At 47.0% G+C, this 24,852-nt stretch overlaps 1 protein-coding gene across 2 annotated transcripts; it reads right to left on the bottom strand.

The window, feature by feature from the left end:
- Nucleotides 1-325: 325 nt before the first annotated feature.
- Nucleotides 326-24,298, bottom strand: RDM1 (RAD52 motif containing 1). 2 transcript variants are annotated; one of them, XM_074940571.1, is made up of 7 exons: nt 24,169-24,298; nt 18,810-18,989; nt 17,729-17,851; nt 16,684-16,846; nt 14,669-14,767; nt 4,739-4,827; nt 326-571 (listed from the first exon to the last, which is right to left on the bottom strand). In XM_074940571.1, the coding sequence occupies exons 1-7, from the start codon at nt 24,262-24,264 to the stop codon at nt 455-457; spliced, it is 867 nt and encodes a 288-aa protein (XP_074796672.1). In that variant the 5' UTR covers nt 24,265-24,298; the 3' UTR covers nt 326-454. The 2 variants fall into 2 exon arrangements, with proteins under 2 accessions (XP_074796672.1, XP_074796673.1); XM_074940572.1 differs by lacking the exon at nt 14,669-14,767.
- Between the last annotated feature and the right edge of the window lie 554 nt (nt 24,299-24,852).

The following is a 24,852-nucleotide window of genomic DNA, read 5'->3' as shown; positions in this document are numbered from 1 at the left end:
TGTGTAAATTCTGCAGCTACTTAAGGTCTCCTGTGGCAGGGCATTCACCTGTTGCTGCTCTCTCAGAGACTACACCTGGCCAATTGTACACTGAGAGGAAAAATATCTTCCTGACTCCCACAGGTTGACCTGCTGAAACCCTGCAGCATGAAATTTGATGATAATCTATCTTAATGCAGAGCTGCAAGCGTTATACCCAAGCTGAAGGCAACCCAGGCAATCCTGGTGTTCTCAGGGCCCATGAAGGAAGGAATGAACTGGGCGATCCTTAGCTATGTTTGTCTATCTTTATTTTAACAACAATAGATTAATCATTTATTTCCACCACTTTATAATCCGAAGAAATAAAGCATCTAGAACATTTAGCATGTGCAATGTCAAAACTTTATGCTTTCATTTCTGAGCAACAATTTGAAATAAATACTGTAAAACTCCCAGAATACTTTAAACCACACTAATTAGATTGTCTCCCCTCCAGCAGGTGCTCTTCATCAAAACTGAAATCAGACAAAAATTCTTCTTCTTCTTCTTCTTCTTCAAGGTTCAGCTGCTCCAAGGACAAGTCATTGACCTGGAAAGAGAAATTAAGAGTGTATTTGCTACTCAGCACCATAGTTCAACCTTCTTTACCATTTCCTGGAAATGCAGAACGAACCATTGTATTTTAATCACATTTCAGGAAAACACTTCCCTATCTTGAATCATGTCAGTTCAAAAACATTGGATGGGGAACCTGTCAACTATCGGCTCTCCCATTCTGGGTAGCTAGCATCTCTGCTAATTTCTCTGACTTACCAGCGCCACAAGCCAATGAAACAAAAGGAATCTCTCTCCTCCCAAGCTGCCCCTTTCAAGTTTATCATGAGTAGCTGGCTCACTGGTCTCAGTGGTTTGTGTGCTGAGAGTGAGGGCTTGTCTTCTCTACGGGGGAACTGATGCAGCCGGGTGTCAATTTAGTGGGTCTAGTGAAGTCCCACTAAATTGACTGCAGAACGCTCTCTGGTGGACCCCGGTATTCCACCTCTCCAAGAAGGGTAAAGGAAGTCAACCGGAGAGCGGCTCCCATTGACACAGCGCAGTTAAGACACCAGGGTAAATTGACTTAAGCTATGTCGAATTCAGCTACGTTATGCACATAGAATCATAGAATATCAGGATTGGAAGGACCTCAGGAGGTCATCTAGTCCAACCCCCTGCTCAAAGCAGGACCAATCCCCAACTAAATCATCCCACCCAGGGCTTTGTCAAGCCTGACCTTAAAAATATCTAAGGAAGGAGATTCCACCACCTCCCTAGGTAACCCATTCCAGTGCTTCACGACCCTCCTAGTAAAAACGGTTTTCCTAATATCCAACCTAAACCTCCCCCACTGCAACTTGAGACCATTACTCCTCATTCTGACATCTGCTACCACTGAGAACAGTCTAGAGCCATCCTCTTTGGAACCCCCTTTCAGGTAGTTGAAAGCAGCTATCAAATCCCCCCTCATTCTTCTCTTCTGCAGACTAAATAATCCCAGTTCCCTCAGCCTCTCCTCCTAAGTCATGTGTTCCAGTCCCCTAATCATTTTTGTTGCCCTTCGCTGGATGCTTTCCAATTTTTTCACATCCTTCTTGTAGTGTGGGGCCCAAAACTGGACACAGTACTCCAGATGAGGCCTCACCAATGTCGAATAGAGGGGAACGATCACATCCCTCGATCTGCTGGCAATGCCCCTACATATACATCCCAAAATGCCATTGGCCTTCTTGGCAACAAGGGCACACTGTTGACTCATATCCAGCTTCTTGTCCACTGTAACCCCTAGGTCCTTTTCTGCAGAACTGCTGCTGAGCCATTCGGTCCCTAGTCTGTAGCAGTGCATGGGATTCTTCCGTCCTAAGTGCAGGACTCTGCACTTGTCCTTGTTGAACCTCATCAGATTTCTTTTGGCCCAATCCTCCAATTTGTCTAGGTCCCTCTGTATCCTATCCCTACCCTCCAGCGTATCTACCTCTCCTCCCAGTTTAGTGTCATTTGCAGGCTTGCTGAGGATGCAATCCACACCATCCTCCAGATCATTAATGAAGATATTGAACAAAACCGGCCTGAGGACCGACCCTTGGGGCACTCCGCTTGATACCGGCTGCCAACTAGACATGGAGCCATTGATCACTACCCGTTGAGCCCGACAATCTAGCCAACTTTCTATCCACCTTATAGTCCATTCATCCAGCCCATACTTCTTTAACTTGCTGGCAAGAATACCGTGGGAAACTGTGTCAAAAGCTTTGCTAAAGTCAAGGAACAACACGTCCACTGCTTTCCCCTCATCCACAGAGCCAGTTATCTTGTCACAGCAGGCAATTAGATTAGTCAGGTATGACTTGCCCTTGGTGAATCCATGCTGACTGTTCCTGATCACTTTCCTCTCCTCTAAGTGCTCCAGAGTAGCTGGAGTAGTGTAACTTAGGTCGACTTACCCCGGTAGTGAAGACAAGCCCTGAGAGATGTTATTAGTTCAAATTCCACAAGCCACCAAGGGAGGAAGACAATTTTGTGGTTAAAGCACAGGACAGATCAGATTTAGGTTTTGTTTCCTGGCTTTACCATAAACTTCCCATTGACCACGAGTAAACCAATTACTCTGGGTGCTTTAAAGCCCTTTGATATACTCAGATGGAAGGGGCAATGGAAAGGAAGATTTAAATGGAGAACAAAATAGCTCTACATAGCAGAAGATCCATATCTTTCTTTAACAAAAAGGATAAAAAATAACCTAAGGCAATTCCACAGCACTTTGGACTGTAAATATATTAGATCCAGAACTAAAACAAACCATGTTTGAATGTTGTAATTACGAAAACACTGCTTTGCCTACGTGCACCTTAAGAGGACTAATGCATCAGGAGGTTCACTGAGACATTTCCTCTACCCACACTGCTGTGGGTGCTGCACAATGCCCAGATGTGCTGTGGGATGACTGTGTTGTCACAGATCCGGTGAATATCCCCAGCAAGTCTCACTGCTTTCAGATTAAGCAAGGCGACTATTCCTTATTCAAGCCTACATGTAAAGTTTGAATTTAAAAGTTCAGCTCTTTTTAAGTCCAGCATAAGAATTATGATTTTTTTACATTGAAAAGATTTCCTTTTTATGATAACATAACTCACAATTAACAGCTTTCAGTCAACCCTCTACAAGTAATCACCTTTGAGCTTAGAGAACATAAGAACGGCCAGACTGCCTCAGACCAATGGTCCATCTAGCCTGGTATACGGTCTTCTGACAGTGGCTTGTGCCAGATGCTTCAGAGGGAATGAACAGAACGGGACAATTTTCCAGTGATCCATCCCCAGTGGTCCAGTCCCAGATTTGGAAGTTGGTGGTTTAGGGACACCCAGCACACGGGTTCGCATCCTTAACCATCTTGGCCAGTAGCCATTGAGGGACCTGAACTTACTTAATTCTTTTTTCAACCTAGTTATGCTTTTGGCCTTCACACATTCCCTGGCAATAAGTTCTACAGGTTGATGGTGCGTTGCGTGAAGAAGAACTTCCTTATGTTTGTTTTAAACTGGAAGCCTTCTAATGTCACAAAGTGACCACTAGGTCTTGCATTATGTGAAGGGGTAAATAACACGTCCCTAGTCACGTTCTTCACACCAGTCACGAATTTGTGCGCCTCTGTCTTATCCTCCCCCTCGTCACCTTTTCTCAACTGAACAGTCCCAGCCTTAATGTCTTGGGGTGCAGAAGCTGTTCCACCCCCTTAATCATGTCGTCGCCCTTGTGTGCACCGTTCCCAATATCTTTTGAGTTGGGGTGACCAGAACTGCAAGCAGGACTCAAGTTTTAGGTGCACCATGGATTTATCTAGTTGTATGATGATATTTTCTATTATCGATCCCTTTCCTAATGGCTCCTAACATTGTTCGCTTTTCTGACTGCTGCTACACATTCAGCAGATATTTCAGAGAACCATCCACAGGATGCCAAGATCTACCCTGAGCTAACTTAGACCACATCGTTCTCTAGGTGTAGTTAGAATTATTTTTCTAATGTGCATCACTTTGCACTTAATCACTTTCACGTTGTCACCCATTCACCCAGTTTACTGAGATCCCTTTGTTAACTCTTTGCTGTCAGCTTCAGAGCAAGTAGATGAAGTGCAACCCAAAGGAGAGGTTTATTTTAATAACCACTCTAAAGACTCATTTGGAAGTGAAGTGCCTTTTCAACCTTAATGAGAGTGTCGCTCCCACACAATGCTACAGGAAGCGTGGGCCTTGGCTTTGTCATGAGTTATACTGCTGGGGCCATTACAGTGTGGCTGAGAACATGGTCTCTACACAGCATCCCTAGCGTCTCCTATGCTATTTAAAAAATACATAATTTTGCGTAATAATATCAAGAAAATAAAGTTTTAAAATCTCAGTATACTGAATAATTTCAGGAATTGAGTACTGCAACCATACTGTAGGACATGGTAAGAAGAAATGCATTTTGAGGATCTACTAGATACATGATAAAGGGACTTGTAATGATTGCCGCTCATATCTGAGTATGACTAAAACTGGAAATCAGTTCCCACATGCCGGGTTTAGGAGACGTGCCCAGGCAAGTTGGTGTCTATGTTCCCTCCTACTGTTGGCTGAGGTGGCATGACGCTATTCTGTTGCTCGTTCTGCTTCCTTCGTAGTGGAGTGCCGAGCTCGCCTGTTGTGGGCCAGTGCAAGACAAAACAGCCTCTATTTACCTGAATAAGTCCCCTCAGCTCCTCGTCTGTTAAGGAGTCAATGGGTTCCTCTTGGGCAGAGTTGTACTCCACAGCCACCTTACCATTCTCTGAAACAAGCATGCAACACAAGAATTAAGGAGGTGTTTTCTTACCACTCAATTTAGTGACCACAAAATGATTCCATACTGTCTCAAGACTGAACTGAGCTTTATAACTGCCTGGACAGCCAGGAGCATCAATCCCCTGGGAACAGGCAGTTTAAAAAGTTCAGAGATGGAGTAGGTACTAATTTTATCTTCCCATTGTTGGCACGGGGTAGGCGTGGGGGTTATAGCTCATTTGTTCCTTTAAGGAATGCAAATGCCTTTACTGTGTAAGATAAAACTGACCACAGTGATGCAAATACAACCTAGTAACTGCCACATTGCATGCAGGGTAAGAGGAAGAGTCTGTGGGCGCTGCTCTCACATACGGATTGAGGATTAAGGACCCAATCTTGCTTCCATTAACATCAGTGGAAAGACTCCAGCTGACTTCAGTGGGAGCAGGATTAGGTTTTAAGAGATTAGACTTTTGTGGGGAGTCGGAGATATGGGAGATCTGAGAGCACTGCTAAGAAGAGAATCCAATGATTTATGAAGCTACTTCTCACGACCCCCATTTGAGAACACACTTTGCACAACCTAGTCTGACAATGCCAGGCTGTGAAATTACTTTGTACACTCCGTACCCCATTCCTTCCTCTGGTCTAGAGCATCTGCTTTCCAGATCAGGCAGAAAAACAAAAGGCATTTAACTAGGCCAAGCAGAGACTGGAAAAGCAGAGGAGCCAGAATCTGTGGAAAGCAGGGTACAAACAAACGAGGATGCTATTTACCTGCTTCTGTACAAGTGTCAGGTCTGATAGCAGGAAATCCACCAGATATTTACACTTCAGACCTGGTCTATAAGTACAGCGGCTAGGAGTGTGAAAAAAGTCACTCCACAAAACCAACCATAACTATGTTGACAAAACCCTCAGTGTAGATGCAGTTATGTCAACAGAAGAGTGCTTCTGTCAGCATAGCTAACATCGCTCGGGGAAGTGGTGTCACTGTGGCAGCAGACCTCCTTGTGTCAGCACACACTGCGTCTACACTAGGGAGCTGTGCCGGCACAAGCTCTGTAGGATAGACATGGCCTAAATGACATTTTAAAAGTCTAAGCCAGTCGTGGGAATTTAGGCTCTGATTCAGCACAGCACTTAAGCACATATTTAAATCTCATTGATTTCATGGAACTTAAGCCCACGTTTAAGTGCTTTGCTTTATCAGGGCCCGAGAGTGGGAATCAATGTTTGCTGGAAAGATTGCTGCGTATTCCTCTGTTCATGAAAAATACTAAATACCAAATCTGCTCCATCAAAATCATCAGACTGGAAACCGACTTTGTTTCTTAAATGCAAAAAATAATAATCGATATTTAATGCAGGTTTAAGAGCTATTCATTTAAACAAAGTATTGACGGATCAGCACCCATGAGGCACCTATGTTCAGATGGTGGGCGTGTGTCCAGTTCAATAGTTAATCAAAAGTCAGGTCCAAATGCCCTTCCACAAACTCTCTTCCCTTCCATGCAACTTGTGACAGGCATAAGTTAAACGCTCATGGACAAAAGCACTCATCTTCAGGAATGTCCATGGAGGAGCTCCCAACACAGAGAGGGCCCTGCTCTGGCCCTAATGACAAACCTGGGAAGGAAGAAAGCACAGGCCACCTGAGTGATCTCGAGTGCCTCGCCACAGGTCACGCCAGGCTTTCTGTATCAGAACACAGACACTGGGGTGTCTCTCTGGGTTCCCTGTAGACAGTGCAGTTATTGTATGTGTTATTTTAAGAAAGGCCCAGGGTTAGGGAGCCTGGGACTCAGGAAACCTGGGTTGGATTCCCTGCTCTGCCACAGAGTTCCTGCAACCTTGGGCAAGGCCCTTTGAGTAAAATTCTAAAGAGGGCCCAAGTGACTCAGCAGCCCAAGTCTGTCTGAAAATTTCACCCTTTGGCTACGTCTAGACTGTGAGCTAGGGGTGTGAGTCCCAGCTTGTGTAGACATACTGGGGCTAGCTCTCATCAAGCTGGCACAAGCATAAATAGCAGTGCAGCTCCGGTAGCACGTGCAACAGAAACACGGCGAGCACAAATCCGCCTGGACTGCGGGGTGTATGTACTCACCTGCTGCCGCGACCACTACCATGGCTACAGTGCTAGTTATACTCGATGAGACCTACCACACGTTTACCCGAGCTCAGAATATCAGCCCTAGCTCTGAGTGTAGACTCGGGTACTATGATAATGGTAGCCATATAAGTATAATAGATAGATAAGCTAAAACACATAGAATCATAGAATATCAGGGTTGGAAGAGACCTTAGGAGGTCATCTAGTCCAACCCCCTGCTCAAAGCAGGACCAGCACCCACTAGGGGGGGCGCTTTTCTTGACCTGCTGCTCACAAACCGGGAAGAATTAGTGGGGGAAGCAAAAGTGGATGGGAATCTGGGAGGCAGTGACCATGAGTTGGTTGAGTTCAGGATCCTGACGCAGGGAAGAAAGGTAAGCAGCAGGATACGGACCCTGGACTTCAGGAAAGCAGACTTTGACTCCCTCAGGGAACGGATGGCCAGGATCCCCTGGGGGACTAACATGAAGGGGAAGGGAGTCCAGGAGAGCTGGCTGTATTTCAAGGAATCCCTGTTGAGGTTACAGGGACAAACCATCCCGATGAGTCGAAAGAATAGTAAATATGGCAGGCGACCAGCTTGGCTTAATGGTGAAATCCTAGCGGATCTTAAACATAAAAAAGAAGCTTACAAGAAGTGGAAGGTTGGACATATGACCAGGGAAGAGTATAAAAATATTGCTCGGGCATGTAGGAAAGATATCAGGAGGGCCAAATCGCACCTGGAGCTGCAGCTAGCAAGAGATGTCAAGAGTAACAAGAAGGGTTTCTTCAGGTATGTTGGCAACAAGAAGAAAGCCAAGGAAAGTGTGGGCCCCTTACTGAATGAGGGAGGCAACCTAGTGACAGAGGATGTGGAAAAAGCTAATGTACTCAATGCTTTTTTTGCCTCTGTTCTCACTAACAAGGTCAGCTCCCAGACTGCTGCACTGGGCATCACAAAATGGGGAAGAGATGGCCAGCCCTCTGTGGAGATAGAGGTGGTTAGGGACTATTTAGAAAAGCTGGACGTGCACAAGTCCATGGGGCCGGACGAGTTGCATCCGAGAGTGCTGAAGGAATTGGCGGCTGTGATTGCAGAGCCCTTGGCCATTATCTTTGAAAACTCGTGGCGAACGGGGGAAGTCCCGGATGACTGGAAAAAGGCTAATGTAGTGCCAATCTTTAAAAAAGGGAAGAAGGAGGATCCTGGGAACTACAGGCCAGTCAGCCTCGCCTCAGTCCCTGGAAAAATCATGGAGCAGGTCCTCAAAGAATCAATCCTGAAGCACTTACATGAGAGGAAAGTGATCAGGAACAGTCAGCATGGATTCACCAAGGGAAGGTCATGCCTGACTAATCTAATCGCCTTTTATGATGAGATTACTGGTTCTGTGGATGAAGGGAAAGCAGTGGATGTATTGTTTCTTGACTTTAGCAAAGCTTTTGACACGGTCTCCCACAGTATTCTTGTCAGCAAGTTAAGGAAGTATGGGCTGGATGAATGCACTGTGAGGTGGGTGGAAAGCTGGCTAGATTGTCGGGCTCAACGGGTGGTGATCAATGGCTCCATGTCTAGTTGGCAGCCGGTGTCAAGTGGAGTGCCCCAGGGGTCAGTCCTGGGGCCGGTTTTGTTCAATATCTTCATAAATGATCTGGAGGATGGTGTGGATTGCACTCTCAGCAAATTTGCGGATGATACTAAACTGGGAGGAGTGGTAGATACGCTGGAGGGGAGGGATAGGATACAGAGGGACCTAGACAAATTGGAGGATTGGGCCAAAAGAAATCTGATGAGGTTCAATAAGGATAAGTGCAGGGTCCTACACTTAGGATGGAAGAATCCAATGCACCGCTACAGACTAGGGACCGAATGGCTAGGCAGCAGTTCTGCGGAAAAGGACCTAGGGGTGACAGTGGACGAGAAGCTGGATATGAGTCAGCAGTGTGCCCTTGTTGCCAAGAAGGCCAATGGCATTTTGGGATGTATAAGTAGGGGCATAGCGAGCAGATCGAGGGATGTGATCGTTCCCCTCTATTCGACACTGGTGAGGCCTCATCTGGAGTACTGTGTCCAGTTTTGGGCCCCACACTACAAGAAGGATGTGGATAAATTGGAGAGAGTCCAGCGAAGGGCAACAAAAATGATTAGGGGTCTAGAGCACATGAGTTATGAGGAGAGGCTGAGGGAGCTGGGATTGTTTAGTCTGCAGAAGAGAAGAATGAGGGGGGATTTGATAGCTGCTTTCAACTACCTGAAAGGGGGTTCCAAAGAGGATGGCTCTAGACTGTTCTCAATGGTAGCAGATGACAGAACGAGGAGTAATGGTCTCAAGTTGCAATGGGGGAGGTTTAGATTGGATATTAGGAAAAACTTTTTCACTAAGAGGGTGGTGAAACACTGGAATGCGTTACCTAGGGAGGTGGTAGAATCTCCTTCCTTAGAGGTTTTTAAGGTCAGGCTTGACAAAGCCCTGGCTGGGATGATTTAACTGGGAATTGGTCCTGCTTTGAGCAGGGGGTTGGACTAGATGACCTTCTGGGGTCCCTTCCAACCCTGATATTCTATGATTCTATGATTCTAAATCACCCCAGCCAGGGCTTTGTCAAGTCGGGCCTTAAAAACCTCTAAGGATGGAGATTCCACAACCGCCCTAGGGAACCCATTCCCGTGCTTTACCACCCTCCTAGTGGGATCGTTTTTCCTAATATCCAACCTAGACCTCCCCCACTGCAATTTGAGACCATTGCTCCTTGTTCTGTCATCTGCCACCAGTGAGAACAGCCGAGCTCCATCCTCTTTGGAACCCCCCTTCAGGTACATAAGAATGGCCATACTGCGTCAGACCAAAGGTCCATCCAGCCCAGTATCCTGTCTGCTGACAGTGGCCAATGCCAAGTGTCCCAGAGGGAGTGAACCTAACAGGTAATGATCCAATGATCTCTCTCCTGCCATCCATCTCCACCCTCTGACAAACAGAGGCTAGGGACACCATTCCTTACCCGTCCTGGCTAATAGCCATGAATGGACTTAACCTCCATGAATTTATCCAGTTCTCTTTTAAACCCTGTTATAGTCCTAGCCTTCACAACCTCCTCAGGCAAGGAGTTCCACAGGTTGACTGTGCGCCGAGTGAAGAAGAATGTCCTTTTATTTGTTTTAAACCTGCTGCCCATTAATTTCATTTGGTGGCCCCTCGTTCTTATATTATGGGAACAAGTAAATAACTTTTCCTTATTCACTTTCTCCACACCACTCATGAGTTTATATACCTCTATCTTATCTCCCCTTAGTCTCCTCTTTTCCAAGCTGAAAAGTCCTAGCCTCTTTAATCTCTCCTCATATGGGATCTGTTCCAAACCCCTAATCATTTTAGTTGCCCTTCTCTGAACCTTTTCTAATGCCAGTACATCTGTTTTGAGACGAGGAGACCACATCTGTATGCAGTATTCAAGATGTGAGTGTACCATGGATTTATACAAGGGCAATAAGATATTCTCCGTCTTATTCTCTATCCCTTTTTTAATGATTCCTAACACCCTGTTCGCTTTTCTGACTGTCGCTGCATACTGTGTGGATGTCTTCAGAGAACTATCCACGATGACTCCAAGATCTCTTTCCTGATTAGTTGTAGCTAAATTAGCCCCCATCATATTGTATGTATAGTTGGGGTTATTTTTTCCAATGTGCATTACTTTACATTTATCCACATTACATTTCATTTGCCATTTTGTTGCCCAATCACTTAGTTTTGTGAAATCTTTTTTTATATAGAGGTAGTTGAAGGCTGCTATCAAATCCTCCTTCACTCTTCTCTTCTGCAGACTAAATAAGCCCAGTTCCCTCAGCCTCTCCTCATAAGTCATGTGCCCCACCCCCAATCATTTTCGTCATCCTCTGCTGGACTCTCTCCAATTTGTCCATATTCTTTCTGTAGTGGGGGCCCCAAAACTGGATGCAATACTCCAGATGTGGCCTCAGCAGTGCCAAATAGAGGGGAATAATCACTTCCCTAGATCTGCTGGCAAATGCTCCTACTAATGCAGCCCAATATGCCGTTAGCCTTCTTGGCAACAAGGACACACTGCTGACTCATATCCAGCTTCTCGTCCACTGTAACCCCTAGGTCCTTTTCTACAGAACTGCCGCTTAGTCAGTCGGTCCCTAGCCTGTAGTAGTGCATGGGATTCTTCCATCCTAAGTGCAGGACTCTGCACTTGTCCTTGTTGAACCTCATCAGATTTCTTTTGGCCCAATCCTCCAATTTGTCTAGGTCCCTCTGAACCCTATCCCTACCTTCAGCATATCCACCTCTTCCCACAGATTAGTGTCACCCGTGAACTTGCTGAGGGTGCAATCCATCCCATCATCCAGATCATTAATGAAGATGTTGAACAAAACTGGCCCCAGGACCGACCCCTGGGGAACTCCGCGTGATACCGGCTGCCAACTAGACATCGAGCTGTTGATCACTATCCATTGAGCCCGTTGATCTAGCCAACTTTCTATCCACCTTATAGTCCATTCATCCAGCCCATACCACTTTAACTTGCTGGCAAGAATACTGTGAGAGACTGTATGAAAAGCTTTGCTAAAGTCAAGGTATATCACGTCCACTGCTTTCCCCATATCCATAGAGCCAGTGGATATAGAAGGCAATTAGATTAGTCAGGCATGACTTGCCCTTGGTGAAACCATGCTGACTGTTCCTGATCACCTTCCTCTCCTCCAAGTGCTTCAAAATGGATTCCTTGAGGACCTGCCCCATGATTTTTCTGGGGATTGAGGTGAGGCTGTAGTAGGGCTGATGATTAATTGCAGTTAACTCATGCGATTAACTCAAAAAAATTAATCGCGTTTTAAAAAGTTAATCTTGATTAATCGCAGTTTTAATCGCACTGTTAAACAATAGAATACCAACTGAAATTTATTAAAAATTTTTGGGTGTTTTTCTACATTTTAAAATATATTGATTTCAATTACAACACAAATAATAATGTAAAGTGAGCATTGTACACTTTGTATTTTTTTATTACAAATATTTGCACTGTAAAAATGATAAAGAAACAGTATTTTTCAATTCATCTCATACAAGTACTGTAGTAAAAAGAAAAGGAGTACTAGAGACTTACAAATTTATTTGAGCATAAGCTTTCTTGAGCTACAGCTCACTTCATCGGATGCATTCAGTGGAAAATACAGTGGGGAGATTTATATACACAGAGAACATGAAACAATGGGTGTTACCATACACACGGTAAGGAGAGTGATCACTTAAGATGAGCTATTACCAGCAAGGGGGTGGGAGGGGGAACCTTTTGCGGTGATAAACAAGGTGGGCCATTTCCAGCAGTTGACAAGAACGTCTGAGGAACGGTGGGGGGAATATAAGTACTGTAGTGTGATCTCTATCTTGAAAGTGCAACTTACATATGTAGATTTTTTTTTTGTTACATAACCGCACTCAAAAACAAAACAATGTAAAACTTTAGAGCCTCCAAGTCCATTCAGCTCTACTTCTTGTTCAGTCACACTAAGAGAAACACGTTTGTTTACATTTACAGGAGATAATGTTGCCCACTTCTTATTTACAATGTCACCTGAAAGTGAGAACAGGCGTTCCCATGGTATTTTTGTAGCCGGCATTGCAAGGTATTCCAGAGGACATGCTTCTATGCTGATGATGTTAGGTAAAAAAAAAAAAAAAAAAAAAAATGTGTTAATTAAATTAGTTTCTGAACTCTTTGGGAGAGAATTTTATGTCCCCTACTCTGTTTTACCCGCATGCTGCCATATATTTCGTCTTATAGCCGTCTCGGATGATGACCTAGCACATGTTGTTCATTTTAAGAACACTTTCACTGCAGATTTGACAAAGCATAAAGAAGGTACCAATGTGAGATTTCAAAAGATAGCTATAGCACTTGACCCAAGGTTAAGAATCTGAAGTGCCTTCCAAAATCTGAGAGGGAGAAGATGTGGAGCAGGCTTTCAGAAGTCTTAAAAGAGCAGCACTCTGATGTGGAAACTACAGAACCCGAACCACCAAAAAAGAAAATCAACCTTTTACTGGTGGCATCTGACTCAGATAATGAAAATGAACGTGTCAGTCCGCTCTGCTTTGGATTGTTATTGAGCAGAACCAGTCATCAGCATGAATGCCCCCTGGAATGATGGTTTAAGCATCAAGGGACACATAAATCTTCAGCACATCTGGCACGTAAATAACTTGCGACGCCGGCTACAACAGTGCTATGCGAACACCTGTTCTCGCTTTCAGGTGACACTGTAAGCAAGAAATGGGCAGCATTATGTCCTGCATGTGTAAACAAACTTGTTTGTCTGAGTGATTGGCTGACACGAAGTAGGACTGAGTGGACTTATAGGCTCTAAAGTTTTACATTGTTTTGTTTTTGAATGCAGTTATTTTTTGTACATAATTCTGTTTGTAAGTTCAACTTTCATGATAAAGAGATTGCACTACAATACTTGTATTAGGTGAATTGAAAAATGGTATTTCTTTTGTTTTTAACAGTGCAAATATTTGTAATCAAAAATATCTACAAAGTGAGTACTGTACACTTTGTATTCTGTGTTGTAATTGCAATCAATATACTTGAAAATGTAGAAAACACGCAAAATATTTAAATAAATGATATTCTATTATTGTTTAAATCGCGCGATCAATATTTTGTAATAGCGCGATTAATCTTTTTAATTGCTTGACAGTCCTAGTCTATACTTCCCTGGATTCTCCTTCTTCCCTTTCTTAAAGATGGGCACTACATTAGCCTTTTTCCAGTTGTCCGGGACCGCCCCCGATCGCCATGAGTTTTCGAAGATAATGGCCAATGGCTCTGCAATCACATCAGCCAACTCCCTCAGCACTCTCGGATCCAGAGCATCCGGCCCCATGGATTGTGCATGTCCAGTTTTTCTAAATAGTCCTTAACCTGTTCTTTCACCACTGAAGGTTGCTCACCTCCTCCCCATACTGCGCTGCCCAGTGCAGCAGTCTGGGAGCTGACCTTGCCTATGAAGGCCAAGACAAAAAAAGCACTGAGTACTTCAGCTTTTTCCATCTGTCACTAAGTTGCCCCTCCCCCTCACCCCCCTCCAGCATTCAGTAAGGGTCCCACACTTTCCCTGATCATCTTCTTGTTGCTAACATATCTGTAGAAACCCTTCTTGTTACCCTTCACATCAAGGGGGAGAGAGCGCCCCAGTTAACAGGTACAACACCGAGCAAAACAGTTACAAAACACACAACTCACCAGACTGCAGGCCAGAGATGGCAGAAGGCTAGCCAGTAGTCAAAAATCATGTGTATCGGTGTGGCTGGGTTACTGCTGCTATTGGGGCCTTAGCTTCTTCAAATCTTGGATTTTTGTTCCAATTACAACCTTAAGATAGTATTAATGCAGGGTTTGCACTTGAAAGCGTCCAGGTTTTCAGACATTTGGCTGTTTCAGCTATCTATAGACCAAAAACATCTAATTTTCCCTTTGCAATATGCCAAGTATATTTTCCTTCCACTCAGTGGACTCAAATGGCTGACTTATTTGATGCAAACTTTGCACACACTCACAAATTTAACTTTGAGCCGAGACCGAACAAGGAAGCTTTCAACCCTAAGCAACACTTTTGAGAAAATATATTTATAATAGTTCATATTCACTATCATGAAACCTACAACACAGCTATTCTCAGACCAAGCCCCCAGATATTTATAATCAATGTATAAAAATGCCTTACCTAAAACTATGAGAAGTATCTTCTGAAATGCAGCCGACAGAGCTTTCTCAACTGCAAGTTTCTGAACATTTCCTGTTTTCATGACAAACTCAAGAGGATCTAAACCCAAAAAGGTGTTATTTTCAAAGATTACATTTGAAAGCATGATGGTCATACAGTACTACCAAGAGCTTATTGCACAGTTAAATCCCTTCTGATAAGCAGACGCTCACCCAGTAACTCATATTACTCTGGTAGGAAGACTGTTTATTGCAGCACTTTTAAAATTATTTATAACACGGTAGTGCCGTGAAACCTCAATCCTGATCAGGGCCCTATGGCATTAGGCACCGTACAGACATACAGTGACACACCATTCCTTCCCCAAAGAGTTTATATCTAACGCCCATAGCAGCCAACCTGACAGCGTGGAGTCCTGCTGCCAGCTAGTGTGTGTAATGCAGACACTCTGTCCACTAAGAACTGGATGAGTATCAAACCCATTTCACATAATTAAGGCTACGATTATGTAGATAAATCTCTGCATTAAGCATCTTCACATACCTTTCATATGACTTTGTATTATGCCTCTATTTTCACACAACTTTGTATAAGATCCTTATACAGAAAACTTTGTATTGAGCCTTGGAATAATGTTAAAAAAAATGTCTTTTTGCTAGCAGTAGAATAAGATTTCCTCCCCCTCCGCCCTTTTAATCAATTGCCCTGTTGAATGAACAAGGTGTGAATGAGTAAGGCATGGAAGGCAAGCACCTCCAGACAGCTGCAACAGTTGGAGAGGAGATGGAAGCCAGACCCAAGAACAATAAAACTCGTCAAGTGGGCTCACTAAAGAAGAGCAGACATACTGACGACCTTGGGGGTTAGAAGCGATCACCTTCTTTTGAAAACACCCTCTTTGAACAGCACTGGGACAAAACCCAGAAGGAAGCAGCACAAAGGACCAACTGACACAGACACAGATTTTGCATCTGGTATAGATTTGCGTGAGAGGAAAGCTGCTATAAATCTGAGGAGTCTTGCAGAGGACCCTGGGTCTTATCTTGTCAACATGGGAACATCGATCCGGATCGGCAGAAGCTCGGCTCCACCCCTCCCCCATCTAACTCACCTGGCCAGTGAAATTAAGGGGAGCAACTAGTTGGTAACAACAAGACGGAGTGTGCTTGTGTGCGTGCGTGCGTGAGTGCATGAGTGTAATATATATCATATGCATATGATACAGTGTTGATTGATACATGTATTACCAATAAATGTGGCGCTTTGCCTTATTCCCCCTGAAAAGCTCCTTTGCAGTACTTTAAGTACAACAATTATGTCATGGAGGTCACAGAATCCGTGACTTCCATTGACCTCTGACATTTTCTGCCCCAGGGCCGGAGTTCCCAGCCAGCCCCGCCTCTGCAGCTCCCAGCCCCCACGCTGGTCGGGGGGACCCCCCCACAGCTGCCCAGCCCCGGTGGGTGGACTCCAAGCAGCCCAGCCCCGAAAGCCGGGGGACCCCAGAGTTCCCTGCACTGCAGTGGTGGGGGACCCGGGAGCCCCAGCAGCAGTGGGTGCTGAACCTGTCTACCCCTTTTGTCAGGGATATTCTTAGTGAAAGTCAGGGACAGGTCACGGCTTCTGTGAATTTCTGTCTATTGCCCGTGACCTGTCCCTGACTTTTACTAAAAGTATCCGTGACAAAAACTTAGCCTTACACATAATGCATCTGAGAAGAGTGCCTGTGATGGAGCGCAAATGAGCACTAAAGAAAGACGTGAAAGGAAAGGAGACGAGAGAGAGAGAGATACACAAAACAGAGGAGAGGAAGGGAGAGAACAGTGGTGGTCCTGTAGCTTTGGTACTCCACAGCGTTTGTTACCAACACCTCGCTGAACAAGCTGGTAGTCCACAGGCCCACCCTGCAGAAAGTCCAACAGCAGTGCAACATTCTAGTGCCTTTGAGCGTCCAGCAGCGTGGAAGCGATCAACACTAACAATCACAAAGTTACCAAATTGCACTGGACACATACCTCGGCCATTTTCTACATGTGCCTCAGCAACGCCAAGTCCTCTGGTGCAGATCCCATGGTGGGGCAGCGTTACTTCCACAACGCACAGGTATTTCAGGCACCTCCTCTCTGGCAAGCCTCCCAGCTCTTCATTCTCCACGTCAAACCCAGAAATATTCTGCAGCTGTTGGGATTTGCATTTTCAAACCATCACAGAAGGATTTTGACATAGCTTTTACTGTGCATTTGTCAATACTTAGACAATAAATGTCGGCACTGACTAGGAGATCGGCAACAGGAACCTTTGTGGCTGAGAAAAGATACTTCAGACACATGAAAGGGAGCTGCTGCATGTGGGGCTCAAGAGTGGTTTCCTTGGGAAGTGGTGCTAAAACCGGTGTTTTAGTATCCAAGTGACAGTGCAACTGGTTGAAGAGTTGGGGATAGCAGTGAGAGAGGGGAGCCAGAGAGATGGCATGGGGTCCATCCAGGGAGCTAGTTTTATCTGTGTATGAGAGGATGTCTGTTAGGTGAGACCTGGTGAGGGCACGGATGGTAGGAAAAAGAGATGAATAGATTTTTATGACCAGAAGGGATGGCTGCGATATAAACACTGAGCCCAATAACTATGGTGAAGCCATAGCAGGAGTGTCCAAACTTTCTACCCCGAGGGCCATGCATTTTATTTCAAGAAGCTCCAGCAGCCACCACCCTCTCTGACAATCAGGCTTGCAATCTCCAAGTTGTCTTTGACCGCTTGTGTCACACGCAGGGTATGGCCAAATCTTGGCTCTTCTCTCTTCCCCACAGTTTGAAGATCTGGTACTTCCATGTCTGGCCCCAGCGCTAGGATAAGCTTCTGTGCTCATTACCTCGCTCAGTACAGCAACTCCTTCTGGCCAGTCTACCCAATTCTCTGACATTTTGTCCAAAACGCAGCTGCTAAGGCTCTCTTCGCAGCCCGATCAGACCAAGTCACTCCCCCATTTCAAATCCCTCCATCAGCTCCCCAGATCAGGAATAAGGGACCAGGAGGGAACAAAAGAATACAAGAAGGGCTTCTTACCATAATGATCCGGTTCGACCAGCCATTGAAACCAAGGTAGTAATTGGCTAATTCCTTACACTTGTAACTCCTCAGAGCAAGGACTTGCTGCTTAAAGGTCTTCTGTCTGGTGCAAATGCAAACCTGCCCAGAGGAGAAAAGCCCTACATGGATTAGGTGAGACTGGCTTTGCAGGCAGGAAGCTGTAAGTATTCACTAGCACTGCTCTTCCTGTTCCATATGACCAGGCCCCTAGTGCTCCAGGGTCCCACTGAGGAACCAGCATTGATAGCTCTGGGAGGACAAGGGTGATGGTACCCCACTCCCCGTCCTCCTCAGAGGCAGCAGTGGTTCTGGAAGGTGGCAAATGCAGTCTTGCCACCCCTGGTTGTGAGACAGGATGCCCCACCCCATGGAAGCAGCGGTTAGAGGAGGGAGTGATAGCGATGTTAGTGTAACAGATGCCCCTGAGCATTCCAGCAGCTACCCCTCGAGAGAGCGGAAATAAAGGGAATGATTTACTGCTGGATCTGTGTGGGGGTCCAGCAAGACCCTAACGTGCCACTGAGATTCAGGGCTTCAAGGACTGGGAACCCCACCCTCAAATGGAGAAGACTCCACAGCCATTTGTGTTTCCCTGCACCAGCACCACCCTAGGCCCTAAGGCGGGCATCTCAGGTCCCCAGGCTATGTCCCTTCCCCGTTCTTCCAGACGGGGACCGTACTAACCATGTGAAGGAGTCCTGACTTGGAATTAGGTAACAGTCTGTTGTGTGTTCTGCTTTTTATACATATGAAGGAACCACATGGCCATCGCGGGGGGCCAACTTGTTTACTAACTATACACAACATGCAACACCTAGTTACACATACACACTACTGCTCTGTGTGGTGTCTAAACTACAGAACATACTGAGTGCCATTAGAGAGTTCAAACCTATTTAAAGGGATACCCTACGGTTGCCAGTTTTGGTTGGACATCTGCCTGGAGGTTCCATGACATGACATAATCTCTAATTAAAGATTAATCCAGGATACCACCCTATTCCTAGACACCTCTCTGCTAATAACTGGAAGTTACACCTTGTTTTAATTCACTTACCTTTAAGGGAGATTTCTGAAATAATCTTTGCCTGTGGCATGTGCGCTGGGCTCTGCTGGCATCTCTAGCTGAATAGAACTTGACCAGAGCATAATACCCAGGCCCCGCAACTGCAGCATTTCTGTGAACTCGAACTGAATACAGCAACCCAAACTCAGAAAATGCTGAAAACAGAGAATGCTGAGGAAAAAAAGAGGAAAACGAAGATCAGTGCTAAGGAGATAGAGCAGCAGCCAAGAGGCACTGTGAACAGGGACTATGCACAACCTTGATTATTAATTAGGGAGTATTTTTCCTACAATCAGTTTCTTCCTCTAATAATAATAAACCGCTTGAGTAATTAACACGGGTAAAATATAACTTGAGTGTTTGGTTTGGACAGATATTGTCTCTGACTCTTTACATAGGAATACAGGAACTGCCAGGCTGGGTCAGACCCAACATCCATCCAGTGCAGGAGCGGTCAACAAATTTTTGGTGGCCTCAGAGTGCAGCCACCAATTCTTGCTGGTGGCTGCTCCGACAATTTTTCATAAAATACTTAATTAACTTTAGGAAAAACCAACAAATATGCACAGCTGCATGTCCAGATCCTTGTATTTTTTTTTTTTTTTTTGGCAGACTCAATAATACAAATTATGTGCAGTTGTTTCTATTCTTTTCTGGACCTAAACAGACTAGAAACACAAATAAGGTGCTTTGCATGTTCTTGTCTTTTTTGTTGTTTTTTCTTTTGCTTTTTTTTGCCCCTCTCCCCCCCCCTTTTTTTTCTTTTTTTTTTAAGACTTGCTGGCTGGTAAGTTGCTGCTGTGACAAGTGATACTTGTATGTTACTATCACTTTTCCCAGCCACCCAGCTAGCTACTAGGGCTACGGCTATGCTACGGATCTTACAGCGGCAGAGCTGTACGGCTGAAGCTGCACTGCTGTAAGGTATCCCGGTGGCCCCCAATGAGCGGCGGTAGCTATGTTGGCAGGAGCTGAAGCCACTGCTGTGCGGCTGGGGGACAAAGCCAGAAGCCCTGAGCCCGGAGACAGACCCCAGAACCTGGAGATGGAGGCCGAAGCCCTGTGGCTGGAGCCTGACCCCACCACCCCTAGGAAGACAGGGAAACCCACTGGCTGCTTGCTCCTCCAGTGTTTGTCACCTCAGAGGGGACAAGGCTCAACCCCTGCTGGAGACTGTGGCCACAAGAGATCCCCATTTATTCATCCAAGGATCACATTAGCACTGGGAGCTGGTGTTCAGTTGATTATCCACCATGGCCCCCAGGTCTGTATCACAGTCCCTGCTTCCCAGGATAGAGCCCCCCATCCTGTAAGTATGGCCTACAGGCTTTGTTTCTATAGGTATATATTTACATTGTTCCCAGCTTGCCAAGTGATCCAGATCACTCTGTATCAGTGACCTGCTCTTGTCATTATTTACCTCTCCCCCGATTTTTGTGTCATCTGCAAACTTTTATCAATGATGATTTTGTTTCTTCTTCTTGATAATAATGTTAAATAGCTAAGAACTATTCCCTGCAGGACCCCGCTAGAAACATACCTGATCAATGATGATTCCCCATTTATAATTACATTGAGACTTATCAGTTAGACAGTTTTTAATCTATTTGGAGTGTTGTGACATTCTATACCTTGGGGGAGCATCCTGTAACCCCCATATTCCTCATTTTTATATAATCGTTATTTTACATATAAAGCATACCTTGTAAGGTATCAGGGAAAGGTTATGACCTGCTGAAAGTCTCTTCTCTATCCACACATGCATATCATTAATGCATATGAAGTCATGAGAAATGTGTTGTATGATCGTCACTAAAACATGATGTAAGTTGGGGAATCAGCCAAGATATTATCTCCCCAGAGGCAACAGCAAGGAAAATAACCAACACCTGGGCGGGGTTTCAAACAACCCATCAACAACCATTGCACAGCAAGGGAGCTACAATTCAGTGACTCACCTGCATGAGGCCACACCAGGGGAATTACTCAACATTGCCTGGAGACTGAGGGCTAGTCTACACTGGCAGCGCTTTAACATGCCTTGTGTGGTCACGGCGCAGCAGTGGGAGAGAGTTCTAAAAAAACCACCTCCAAGAGGGGCATAGCTACCAGCGCCGCGAGCACAGCGCCCGGTGCTGGTGTACTGACTTCACTGGTGCTTTACAGCGCTGAAACTTGCTGCGCTCGGGGGAGTGTTTTTTCACACCCCTGAGAGAGACAGTTGCAGCGCTGTAAATTGGCAGTATAGACAAGCCTTGAGCAATGCCCCCAGACATGCCTGGACTTGTGTTTTCCAAGCACGTGGACCGAGGGTATAAAACAGATAGAGTGGACACATACTGGAGCGTTCTCCTGCTCCCACCTACACTGCAAGCAACTGAGGCCTTGTCTACACTGCCACTTTCTAGCTGGGAGTGGGGCTCCACATGCGGTTGTGCTGAGTGATCACAGCACCTGGAGGGGTTTGCTGCTGGTCACTAGCAAGGCACTGTGAGAGACAGCCCAGGCTGGAGAGAGTTAAGGGGGCACAGCAGTCCCACAGTTCCAGGCTGCACCCTGGGGATCCTGTCACAAGTGTTTTATGTTAAAAAATAGAATGATATAAAATTATCAGGTTTCAGAGTAGCAGCCGTGTTAATCTGTATTCGCAAAAAGAAAAGGAGTACTTGTGGCACCTTAGAGACTAACCAATTTATTTGAGCAGAAGCTTTCATGAGCTACAGCTCACTTCATCGAGGCCAGGGATGAGGGGTTTGGGGTGTAGGAGGGGGCTCTAGGCTGCATCCGATGAAGTGAGCTGTAGCTCACGAAAGCTTACACTCAAATAAATTGGTTAGTCTCTAAGGTGCCACAAGTCCTCCTTTTCTTTTTATAAAATTATCACAATGCACTCTGCCTCCAAGTCAAATGCCTTCAACCAAACTTTGTCAACCAAACTTGTAATCTCATTAAAAAAAAAGTGTTATCAAGTTTAGTATGACAGTATCTATTTTCCAGAAACCCACGTTGATTGGTATTAATCTTATTACCCTCCATTAATTCTTTATTAATCAAATCCCATATCAGCCTCTCCATTATCTTGCCCGGGATCAGTTTCAGATTGACAAGCCTATAATTATCCAGGTCTTCCCATTTAGCCGTTACAAATATTAGTGCAACATTCGCTTTCTTCCAGTCTTCTGGAACTTCCCCAGTGTCTCAAGACTATTGAAAATCAACATTAACTGTCCATCAGATCATCAGCCAGATTTAAAAAAGGCAAAACCAACACACTCTTGGAACAAGTTATATGGACTTATTTAAAAATGTCGAACTTTAGTAGCTGCTGTTTAATACCCTCCTGAGATATGAGTAGAATGGGAAGAGTATTATCATATGACATGACGCCATCATCTGTTTCCCCCCCCCCCCACATAGAACAGAACTATTTAACTAATATTTCTGCTTTTTCTGTATTACTATTGAGAATTCTACTATTGCCATCTAGTCATGGCCTAATACCATTATTAAGATTCTTTTTGTTTCTAATATACTTAAAAATATTCCTCCTTAGTGTCCTGAACTCTGCTGGTTGTAGATTTCTCGTTCTATCCCCTTTGCTCCCCTACTAATTTTCTACAACTCCTGGTTTATGATTCATATTCATTACTATCAACCTCCCCTTTCTTCCATTTATATATAATGGCTGCCTTTACTTCCCCTCTAAACCAAAACCAATTATGTCCTACTTCCTTGATTGTGGCTTTTAGGGCAGGTAGTAAAGCATTCTTAAAGAATTCAATTCCCAATTATCATTCACATTTTTCTGATTAAATTCTTCCTCCCAGATGATCTGGCTCATAACTGTTTTCAGCTTTGTGAAAATGGCCCATTTAAAGCCCCCTACCTGGCCTTCATTCTGTTTGCACAATACAAATGTGGTCAAGTCACATTTGATCACTTGTACCTAAGTTACTATTAATTTTTAGTTCTGTGATTAATTCCTGTGTGTCATGACGAGGTCTAGTGTATTCTCTTGCATCACGTACAACAACACTTTTTGATTTAGGAAATTGTCACCTATAACGTTGAGAGACCAGTGTAAAACTAGGGTTGCCACGTGTTCGATTTTCAACCGGAATGCCTAGTCGAAAAGAGAATCTGGTGGCTCCGGTCAGCACTGCTGACCAGGCTGTTAAAAGTCTGGTCGGAGGCTTAGCAGGGCTAAGGCAGGCTCCCTGCCTGCCATAGCTCCCATAAGCAGCAGCAGCAGGTGCCCCCTCCAACTCCTAGGCGTAGGGGCAGCCAAGGGGCTCCACACGATGCCCACACCCCAAGTGCCAGCTCCGCTGATCCCATTGGCCAGGAACTGTGGCCAATGAGAGCTGTGGGGGTGGCACCTGAGGACAGGGCAGTGCACAGAACCACCTGGCCATGCCTCCATGTAGGAGCTGGAGGGGGAACATGCCACTGCTTCTGGGAGTTGCCTGAGAGAAGCACTCCCGAAGCCTGCACCCCCCCTCCCAACCCCTCAGTCCCAGCCCAGAGCATTCTCCTATGCCCCAAACCCTTAATACCCAGCCCCACCCCAGGGCCTGCACCCCCAGTCAGAGCCCTCACCCCCACCATCCCAACCCCCTGCCCCAGCCTTGATACCCCCCACACCCCATGTACCCATCATTTCTGGCTCGCCCCCAGAACCTGCACTCCCAGCCGGAGCCCTCGTTCCTCCCCCTGCATCCCAACCTCCTGCCCAAGCCCAGAGCCCCCCCCCACCCTGAACCCCTCATTTCTGCACCCACTAGCCCAGAGCCCATACCCCCCTCACACATCCTCAACCCCCTGCCCCAGCCCAGATCCCCCTCCTGCCCTCCTAACCCCTTGGCCCCAGCCTGGAGCCCCCCCTCCTCACCCCCACCCTACCACCCTGCCTCAGCCAAAACCCACAACAGCCCCCCCAACCCTGATCCCCCTCCCACTCCCTGAACCCCACCTAGAGCCCCCTCCTACACCCCAAACCCCTCATCCCTGGCCCCACACCAGAGCTCGCACCCCAGCCAGAGCCCTCACCCCCACCCTACCCCCCTGCCTCAGCCAGAGCCCGCAACAGCCCCCCCACAACCCAACCCCCTGCCCCAGCCCTGATCCCTCTCCCACCCCCCGAACCCCTCATCCCTGGCCCACCCCAGAGTTCGCACCCCCACCCCCTGCCCCGATCCCCCTTTCCCCCCTGGCCTTAGCGACTCCAGCAGTGACCGGGGGGAGGGGCCCCCCCGGCTCTGCTGCTCCGGGGGGGGGCGCCCCACGGCCAGTCAGGCGCACGGAGCGGGATTCCCCTGGGTCCAGCGGCCCCCAGCGGGCCGGGCCTCACCTCCGCCCCCTCCTCCAGCCCCCAGACCAGCAGGGCCTGGCCGCTCTCCGCAGGCACCCGGAACCCCAGCACCTCGGGGCCGGCCGCCAGCGCCATGCGGGCCGCCAGCACCAGCAGCAGCGGCCCGGCCCGGCCTAAGCCCCGCCTCCTGCCCCGCCTGGCCCCGCCCCCGCCCGGCCTAAGCCCCGCCTCCTGCCCCCGACCCCAACCCCACCTGGCCCCGCCCCCGTCCGGCCTAAGCCCCGCCTCCTGCCCCGCCTGGCCCCGCCCCCACCCGACCTAAGCCCCGCCTCCTGCCCCCCGACCCCAACCCCACCTGGCCCCGCCCCGCCCGGCCTAAGCCCCGCCCCACCCCACCCTCGACCCCCGCCTGGCCCCGCCCCCACCCGGCCTAAGCCCCGCCCCCGCCCCAACTGGCCACGCCCCGCCCGACCTAAGCCCCGCCTCCTGCCCTGCCCCCACCTGCCCGACCCCCCCAACCCCCACCTGGCCCTGCTCAGCCTCTTCCCCAGCCTGGTCCTGCCATGGCTGCCTCTTGCCTCCCAGGCCCAGGAAGCTGTGAGCCCTGTTCCTCGCCCCCCGGCAGGGCCAGTGCACCCCAGGGCGCGGGCGCCCCTCGGAGGGCCGTGGCGTTTCATGCTGGGGGCGGGAGGGCACCGGGGGGAACAGGGCCCTGAGAGCAAG

Source organism: Natator depressus, chromosome 27 (assembly GCF_965152275.1).
Source record: "Natator depressus isolate rNatDep1 chromosome 27, rNatDep2.hap1, whole genome shotgun sequence".
NCBI classification, from domain to species: Eukaryota; Metazoa; Chordata; order Testudines; family Cheloniidae; genus Natator; species Natator depressus.
Note: the sequence above shows the minus strand (reverse complement) of the source record. Positions and strands in the feature narration are given on the sequence as shown.

Bases quoted from the DNA above. Each gene is read 5' to 3' on its own strand.
- RDM1 (XM_074940571.1), bottom strand. From the start codon at position 24,264: ATGGCGCTGGCGGCCGGCCCCGAGGTGCTGGGGTTCCGGGTGCCTGCG. The intron at 14,768-16,683 runs GTATGTGTCCAG...TTTTGGGTTTAG, and splicing joins ACATGTAGAAAATGGCCGAG to ATCCTCTTGAGTTTGTCATG. The intron at 4,828-14,668 runs GTAAGGCATTTT...TGCTTGTTTCAG, and splicing joins GATACTTCTCATAGTTTTAG to AGAATGGTAAGGTGGCTGTG.